The sequence below is a fragment of the Cebus imitator genome, unplaced genomic scaffold (assembly GCF_001604975.1).
Source record: "Cebus imitator isolate Cc_AM_T3 unplaced genomic scaffold, Cebus_imitator-1.0 Scaffold20, whole genome shotgun sequence".
Taxonomy (NCBI): domain Eukaryota; kingdom Metazoa; phylum Chordata; class Mammalia; order Primates; family Cebidae; genus Cebus; species Cebus imitator.
In genome coordinates, this window is record NW_016107335.1 from 1,939,894 (window position 1) to 1,949,673 (window position 9,780).

A 9,780-nucleotide genomic window follows, 5' to 3' on the forward strand; every position below is an offset into this window, starting at 1 on the left:
AAAAAAAAAAAAAAAGGCAAACCAAACAAAGAATCTTCCTCCAGAAATTTCTCAAGAACGAATGCTAAACCCAGTGGGAGACATGGGAAGGGAACCCGGTGCTAGGAGCGCACCAGCCTGGCCTGGGAGCCACGCTCGGCCCGCCTGCGGTGACAGGCACTCCTCCCAGGACCTCTGATTCTCAGTAAGCGCAGGCCATGTCACCACACTCCATCCACTGGCGACACACACATTCCTGTGAGAAGCTAGTATACCATTCAGAAGCTGTGGCTTTACAAGAGCAGAACGCCCCCAGCAACAATGATCTGGGGCAGGACTCCAACACATTCTTGGGAAAAGAACATTTAATGTAAATGTTTAGCCATTAGAACATACAAATAAATAAATAAGCTCAGAATAGCTGAGAAAAAAACCACAAATAAGTGAACTGTCAATTTCTCTTCAGTCTCAGATATGCTATTTCCAAAATACTGATAATAAAATATACAAATTAACTAATATATAGAACATTCAACATAAAACCTAAAATAAGAAATAACCAAAGACCAACCCTAATTATTTCTGTATATCAAGACTATGAATAGCATTTAAATGCTTAATTTATTATTCAAATTAAGACATTATACATTTTGTTTTGATAATGTTCATTGTCTTAAAAGTGTCATTCAGTTTTCCCACATTTAAAAGTATATTGCTAATTATGGTCAATTAACTATGACAGTCCACAGAGCCTCCAGTGACGGTAAAATACTAGACAGAAGAGATAAATGAGGGTTTAGATCCCCTCCCCCCAGCATCAGCAGAGGGTCACTCCACTCCCACAGCTGACGCTGAGACACTTTCTGTTCGTAGAGACTAAAACCCTCCAGCAACAAGTCAGGTCCTGATAAAGTGCCTATTGCAAGAACTACTACACTCCTCTTCCCTGGATGTGCGCCAGGGACTGTCCCGTCTTCGACTCAGAGCAGCACCAGGAAGCAGAGGGTGCCGAGCACGGCAAGTCACCCAACATATCCAGGAAGACAAGTGGTTGCAGCCCAGGGGCAAGAAGGGCGAGCGGGTGATGGAGGGACCCCGCACGGCCGGCATCGGGACAGAGATGCAGCCGCCACTTTGGTTCAAACGACTTTAATGACGCCAGTGTCTGTCCTCCCCCAAGGAACTGGGGACAGTGGGTGACACATGCTGCAGAAGCTGGGCAGACCCTCCTCCTCCACCTCCCCTGAAAGCTCTCCAGGCACAAAACGGAGATAGAAACAGGACAGCGAATGGAGCCCCCACCTCACACCCACAGACAGGAATCTCAAACCATGATGATGCAGCTGTGGTATGCTGAAAACAAGCATGCTAGTCCCATTTGGGGAAACGGCTTAAAAAGCACAAATAAAATATTAGCATCGTCATCTGTTTTCCAGACCTAACCACGTTGGGAAAGGCAGCAGGAAAAAAATGCCTTCAGTTTTAATAATGAGGCTTGTAAACAATCCAACCACGTGAGAAGCAGCGGCCCCACGGCATCTCAGACCCTGTATCTCTGCCCCGCACAGCCCGTCTGAGCCCTGGAGCAGCGTGCTGCCTGCTCAGGGGCTCTGATCTCATCAGAAAGCCAAAGCTTCATCTTTGGTTAATTTCACTGAGATGCCACTAGTCTAAAAACTGTGCTCTTCTTGGCAGTATCACTAAATTAGCCACATGGCACATAACATGTGTTATTTTAAGTTATTTGAAAAGCAATGTCCATCTAAGTAAGTGACCACACCGTAATAAAAATCATTTAAAAAAGGGAGAGAGGGAGGAATGCAGAATGAAAGAAGGAGCTTAGGAGAGCCTTGGGCGTGCAGTCTGAGCATCCTCGTGGGTCTGGGGAGGCGCTGCCGACGAAGGAAGCACTGGTTCTCTGCAGGGTCAGATCCCAGCATCCGCTTCAGCTCAGCTCAGCTCAGCTCAGCTCAAAGCCAGCAGCACATTCAATAGCATATAGAAGTTTACTTCGCAAAAGTGTCTCGTCGTAGAATTCAGGGAGTTTCAGCAGGTTCATGCAGGTGCTGGCTGTGGGGAGCCGCTCAAGGTCAGAGCCTCCATTGTGAATACAAAATGCGGGATACAACTCCTGAAAAACAGCATGTGTAAAAGATGTAGCTGTAACAAGCATGGTGTCACATGAGCTTTAACACAAAGCACACAAATGTGCCTGCTCCAATCAGCAAAAAGTTAACCCTGCAGATTTTCCCGAAACCACATTTGCTTTTTAAAAAACTCACATTGACAACTGTAAATTATGTAAAAGGTTGTACACTGTGCTTCAGGCATAAAAAGGGATAAATCACATTCCAGGCCAGGAGCATGGCTCACACCTGTAGTCCCAGCACTCTGGGAGGCCTGGGTGGGAGGATGGCTTGAGCTCAGGGGTTTGCCTGAGCAACAGAACGAGACACCATTTCCACTAAAAATACTTGGGAGGCTCAGGTGAAAAGATTGCCTCAGCCCAGGAGGTTGAGGTTACTGAGCCATGATCACAACACTGCACTCCAGCCTGTGCCACACAGCAAGACCCTATCTATAAAGATTTTTAAAAAGGATCAAGATTTATTCTATCTCTCCTGTACAAGCTATTCCTTGGGTTAACCAAATCATTGGTAAGAAGGAACAAAGCTGTTTTTAAATAGAAAGTTCCAGCTAATAAATGATAAACTGTGTAATCAGAATATGGCTGTTTTAGAATCACAGTAAACATTGGATGTAGGCAGTGATGATAAGTGACACTAAAATCAAGAGGCATTCTGAATGCACAGCTGGACGCCAGCACTGCAGGGAAGTGACTCAGGAGAAGCGGATCTCCCACAATGACTACGGACATGGGAGGTACACAACATTATCCATGTGATTTATTACCAAAACAAGAAACACTCAAATTTAGAATATGTATGAGACCTCTATCAGTTTTCAAGAGACACAAAGAAGCAACCCAGTTCCCCTGTTAATTAAATTACAAGGCAAAATTGAGGGAGGTGGAACACCCATAGAGATGTGCACGAAGCAAATGCAATGATGAAATGTGGCGCTGTGGCTCACGCCTGTAATCCCAGCTTTTAGGGAGGCAGAGGCGGGAGGACAGCTTGAGCCCAGGAGTTTGAGACCTCCCTGGGCAATATAGCAAGACCCGTTCTTAAAAAGAAAAAAAAAAAAAAAAAAAAAAAAAAAAAAAAAAAAAAAAAAGGGGGGACCCTATAAAATTGTACACAGGATACAGCTAAAATTATATTTAAAATTATAGTTTATTTGCTACTTTATTATTTTTTTCCCCATCTTTAACCTGCAACACAGGCAAAATATTTGCTAGTTTAAATCTCTCATAAAAATGTTAGAACAAGAACCAAAGGAGAATCAGAAAGAACATTTATTATACTTATTATTTAGCATTCTGAGTACGTGAGGACAGTAATTTTCACAAATGCTTGAATATACTAAAATGGAAGCAGCACGTTTTTGAAACAGAGGAGGATCTCTGAATGAAGGGGTCAGTGAGTGCTGGCAAAGTCACTGGATAAATGAAAAGCTTAAAATATATTTTGCAGTTAAATGCCACATTTTAGTGTTTCTTTCATAGCACTAATTGAATTTCCTACTTGGAGTCTTAAAAGTAAAAAAAAATGAAGTTCTTCATTGAAATCTGAGTCAAGGGCACCATTCTGTGCATAATTAAATACAGTACAACGGGAATTTGCATTAATTCAGAGTGAGAAAAATCATCAATTTATTCTGTGGCCTGATGGTAACTTAACAATTTTCTACAGCACTTTAATGATTTTTTGTCTGTAACAAACGCATTTATTAAACATATTAAACTTTAATTAGCTTTAGCAGATGTTACTCTTCTCCAATAATCTGGCGCTAAGGAGTTTCATAACTTTAAAATTATGCCTGCCTGCCTTTGCTATTTATAGTACTTCAACTGAAAGACATTCTCTTCCTTTAAGTCTGAATTAATTCTGGCAGCCCTTGCAAATCCAGGCATACTAAGCTAACCGGAAAGCCTAAATATTAAGATGATTTTTCTAAAATGGTGTCTAACATAATAACAACTTCAAAAACACTTATCATGGAAAAATCAATTCAGTTTTACATGTTAGAAGATGGAGAAAAATAAAAAAAAATAGGAAGACTGTCTCACGGATGCTTTCCATGGTGTAACTTGATGATTGTACAGTATCATCAGTGGGGGCAGGATTCTCCCTTTTAGTGTATTTGGGATTTTAAAAGCTAATGTACATCCCTCTACTTCTGTTCCCCTAAACCTAAGATGGCGACGCACGAACCTAGCGGTCTCACGGAGATAAGGCTCACATTATCGCTGGCTCCTTGGTCGGCTGTCGCAATGTCTAGACCCTACTCCGTCCAGCAGGACTTCTCATTTTGATTGCTACTCATGTGATTGGCATTATCGAATTAGCCAGGAGCTGACAAAAATCTGAGTCTTCCAGTGTTTTGATGGGAGCAGGTCCTCCAAACTTCCTTGTATGAAACTAGATCAAACGCACAATTTTCTTGCTTTGGAACAAACTAGTTTTGAAACAAAGATACTAGAAGCCTCGTCTATCATAAAAAATGTTAATGATAAAATTACCAAATGGCACGAAAATCTTTCCTGACGAAATGCAGCCTGCATTTACTCAGGCTGTCGCACGCCTCCCCCGCAGTCCTGCTCTTCAGCCCCCGACACAGCAAGCCCTCCAGGCTCCCCCACCAGCTGCCACTGCGTTTGAGAGACTACCTGGGTCAGTGCTTCAGACTCTGAAGTAGACCCGTAACATTCAGGCTTCCCTCACTTTATGTCTTCTAGTCTGTGACTCTGAAAGCTGCCTATTTTCCCCCATGTCTGGTAAATAGAGTTGGTTTTGCACGGTTATTTTTTCTCTCCAACAATCTGAAAGATTATCACTTCTGCTAATATGACCGAGTAACAGTCTTCACTAGCACATTTACGTTCACACATCTTTACTATTCGTTGCTTCCGAAATGTAACGGCGTGGATGAGTGACCTATTTCAAACAAAGCCACTGCAGGTAGGCCTCACTTCTTCCCACCTGTCTACTGTGTCCCAACTCCAGTTCTGAGGGCGCTTACTGAGCTGCTGTATTACTTTAGAGATGTCGATTTTTAAAAACAGCTTACCCGAGGTGTACTTGGCATACTGTAAGATTATCCATTTAAATGTACAATCCAAAGATTGCAGTGAATGTACAGAGTTCCACAACCATCCCCACACAATCCGGTTTTGGACTGTTCCACTTCTCCAAGGCTCCCGCTGCCACCTCCAGCCCCACACAGCCACTAATCCCGCTCTGTCTCTGTAAATGTGCCTTTCAAAGGACATTTTTTTTTTCAGACGAAGTCTAGCTCTGTCGCCAGGCTGGATTGCAGTGGCGCGATCTCTACTCTGTAAGCTCCGCCTCCCGGGTTCACGCGATTCTCCTGCTTCAGGCTCTCGAGTAGCTGGGATTACAGGCACCAGCCACCATACCTGGCTAATTTTTGTATTTTAAACAGAGACTGGTTTTCACCATGTTGCCCAGGCTGGTCTCGAACTCCTGAACCTTAAATAATCTGCCTGCCCCAGCCTCCCAAGTGCTGGGATTACAGGCGTGAGCCACCGTGCCCAGCTTCAAAGGACATGTTATCCAAGTGGAATTATGAATAATAATACATAGTCTTGTGTCTTGCTTCTTTCACTCAGCACAGTTTTTTCTTTCTTTTTTTTTTTTGACACAGACTCTCGCTCTGTCACCCAGGATGGAGTGTAGTGGTACAATCTCAGCTCAATGCAACCTCCACCTCCTGGGTTCAAAGGATTTTCCTGCTTCAGCCTCCGCAATAGCTTGGACTCCAGGTGCCAGCCACCATGCCCAGCCAAAAATGAACACTTTCAGGCCCCACTCAGATCTGAAGCAGTACTCAGTGGAGGTGGGGCCCAGCAGTCCTGTTGTGACCGGCCCTTCCGTGTCAGGCCAGCTGTCCCTTCACGTCCTTCAGAGAATCCGACCCAGGACCACACACTGCCTTTCACAGGCATGCTCTTCAGTTTCCTTCTTCTGCATCCCATTTTCAAGGGGTCAGGGAAGTCATCTTCAGAATGACCGTCAACGTGGCGTTGCACTGCCACTCTGAGGCAGTGTACAGATGGCAGTGTATGTTCACACGGACTATATATGAAGTCATCTTCAGAATGACCGTCAACGTGGCGTTGCACTGCCACTCTGAGGCAGTGTACAGATGGCAGTGTATGTTCACACGGACTATATATGAATGTTCAGAGCAACGGTCTGCGTAAGTGCAATTTCCTGACCTGTGATCATTTAACTGTGGCCATTTAAAAATGTCTTTATGGCTCACACCTGTAATCCCAGCACTTTGGGAGGCCGAGGCGGGTGGATCACCTGAGATCCAGAGGTTTGAGACCAGCCTGATCAACAAGGAGAAACCTCGTCTCTACTAAAAATACAAAAATTAGCCAGGCATGGCGGCGTGGGCCTGTAATCCCAGCTACTCGGGAGGCTGAGGCAGGAAAATCACTTGAACCTGGGAGGCGGAGGCTGTGGTGAGCCGAGATCTCACCACTGCACTCCAGCCTGGGCAACAAGAGAAGTCTCTATTCTTCGGAAGTATGGGCTAAAATACTGAGGGAAGACCTGATGTCTTCAACCCATTCTCAAACGACTCAGGAAAGAAATGCTTGAAAAGAATGATAAAGTAAATGTAGCAATGGCAACAACTGGTCACTGTGGATTTAGAAGTTCTTTCCTATACATTTAAAATAGTTTCAAAGTAAGAAGTTGAAGAATAGCTTCACTCAGAATATAATAAAATACTTAATATTACTTTTCCCTTGAGACAGGATCTCACTACTCCATTGCCCAGGTTGGTCTTCAGCTCCCGGGCTTAACTAGTCCTCCTGCCTAAGCCTCAAGAGAAGCTGGGACTACAAGAGTGTGCGGGGACGTTTCATGTAACTTTCTGACAGAAGGTTATTTGAAAGTGAATGCCAGCTGGGCATGGTGTGGTGGCTGACACCTGTAATCCCAGCACTTTCGGAGGCTGAAATGAGAGCACTGCTTGAGCCCAGGAGTTGGGAGACCAGTCTGGGTAACACAGTGAAACCCCTCTCTATGAAAAATCAAAATATGCCCAGCGTGGTGGCTCACGCCTGTAATCCCACTTTGGGAGGCTCAGGCGGGGAGAACACAAGGTCAGGAGATCGAGACCAGCCTGGCCAACAAGGTGAAACGCCGTCTCTACTAAAAATACAAAAATTAGCTGAGCGTGGTGGTGCACACCTGTAATCCCAGCTACTCAGGAGGCTGCGGCAGAAGAACTGCTTGAACCCGGGAGGCGGAGGTTGCAGTGAGGTGAGATTGCACCACTGCACTCCAGCCTGGTGACAGAGTGAGACTCTGTCTCAGAAAAAAAAAAAAAATCAGAATATTAGTCAGGCATGGTGGTACATGCCTGTAGTCACAGCTACCTGGGAGGCTGAGGTGGGAACACCGCTGCTTGCGCCTGGTGGCTGAGGCTGCACTGAGCTGTGATCGTGCCACTGCACTACAGCCTGGGTGATACAGCAAGCGCCCATCTCAATTTAATAAAAAAAAGAAAAAAAGAAAGTGAATGCCTATTTGTTAAGTTTTGTAAGCACACGTTACATATAATACTTATCTAATCATATGTTATTCTATAACATATATTTCACTGTTTGTATTTTTAAATGTTAATATGCTTTTATTTTAATTTACAATGAAAACAGGAATTATTATTAGATATTCCTGAGGCAAAGCTTTTTTTCTTTTTTGAGACAGGGTCTCACTCTGTCGCCCAGGCTGGAGTGCAGTGGCACGATCTTGGCTCACTGCAACCTCCACCTCCTGGGTTCAAGCGATTCTTATGCCTCAGCCTTCTGAGTAGGTGGGATTACAGGTGCATGCCACTGTGCCCGGCTCAGTTTTTTGGACTTTTAGTAGAGACAGAGTTTTACACCATGTGGCCAGGCTGGTCTCCAACTCCTGACTTCAAATGATCCGCCTGCCTGAGGCAATTTTAATTGCTAAAAATAAGTCAAATGACGTAAGCTCTGCATTAATTTCTAGAAGTGGTAAAATAAGGCTGGGTAAGAGAGTAAATAACAGTGAACGACCAGGAGGAAAAGGTGCTTCTGCTCATATCCTCTCCATCAACATCTCCAGGTTGTACCTGCTTCAGTTCAGTAGCAAAACGCCCAAGATGTGTTACAGATTTATGAGACTGATTATTCATCCCGCAAACAGTCCCTCCAAAAGCAGGGTTTGTTCACAGGCAATCAGAACCACAATGCACAACTATCACATGAATAGGTTATTGTGAACAAGCAAGCAAGCAACCCCAAATAAAACTAGCACCGAAATATATATACCATAGCCAGTACTGAAGATAAGAACAAGAGTGTATATAACAGGACTTCATTTAACCCCGCTGCATGCTCTGCTGCCTTTCTTATTACGATTTGCTCTTTAGAGCAAATGTCATGAAAGCTGTGTACCTTAAACCCCAAGAGAGGGGGTCGGGAGCAGCTTGTTACAAACTTCAGCAGTTTGCGCTTTTCTTCATCGGTGAAACCTTCCACAACTCTCCAGAAGACCTTAATGACAGGATGGTCGGCAGAGTAGCCTCCTGTGACAAGAGGAGCATGTTTAATGCAACGTAAAGCACACCCAGCCCTCAGGATCCACAGGGCTTGGTCTAGACCCCACAGATACTGACGTCCACGGATCCTCAAGTCCCTTCTACAGAATGGCGTGGCCATCTGTGTCGCCTTTGTACACCCTTCCATGCACTTGCATAAGCTCTAGGGCACTTGTGCCCTCTACTCCAATGCAGAGGCCATGGAAATGGCTGTGATGCTATACTGTTTAGCACCTGTTTGGTGCAGACACGACCACTGGATTTTTCCTCAAATATTTAAAATATGCAACTGGTTGAAGCCATGGATGTGGATAGAACCCACAGATATGAAGGACCAACTGTAAATGCAAAAGTGGAATTCTCTGCCCCCAACCCCCTCCCCCGCCCCCGGCTGCTTGCCACTTACGTGGAGGTGACGGGCAAAGTACAAGAGGGGAGAGCAACTTAAGGAGGATCAAAGCTGGGCCGGGCACAGCGGCTCACACCTGCAATACACTCAGCACCTGGGGAGGCCCAGGCTCACAGACCACTTGAGGCTGGGAGTTCAAGACCAGCCTGGCCAATGTGGCGAAACCCCGTCTCTACCCAAAATACAAAAATTAGCTGGACGTCGTGGTGCGCACCCACAATCCTAGCTTCTCTGGATGCTGAGGTGGGAGAATCGCTTGAACCCAGGAGGCGGAGGTTGCAGTGAGCTGAGATCACATTACTTCACTCCAGCCTGGGTGACAGGCCGAGAGAGACACATACACACACACACACACACACACGCGGTGACACAGGGAGACAAATACACACACACGGACAGACACACATGGTGACACAGGGTGAGAGACACACACACCCCCAAAGACACACACACATACGGCGACACACATACACATGGACGGACGGGCACACACTCATACACACACCCACGCACACACACACACGGACACACACACCCAAAGACACAACACACACACACACACACACACACACACACACGGTGACACACATACACATGGACGGACGGGCACACACCCACACACCCGCGCATGCGCGCACACACACACACACACACACACACAG

The 9,780-nt window shown here is 45.4% G+C and overlaps 1 protein-coding gene across 1 annotated transcript in view; it reads right to left on the minus strand.

Annotated features, from left to right (window-relative positions):
- Positions 1–581: 581 nt before the first annotated feature.
- The window catches only part of UBE3C (ubiquitin protein ligase E3C), a 122,629-nt gene continuing 113,430 nt past the window's right edge, over positions 582–9,780 (minus strand). Inside the window, exons 22-23 of the mRNA XM_017519463.2 lie at positions 8,567–8,697; positions 582–2,110 (exon numbers count right to left, since the gene is read on the minus strand). Of these exons, the coding sequence (XP_017374952.1) occupies positions 1,940–2,110; positions 8,567–8,697 (302 nt within the window). The 3' untranslated portion in view covers positions 582–1,939. The remainder of the gene's footprint in view (positions 2,111–8,566; positions 8,698–9,780) is intronic.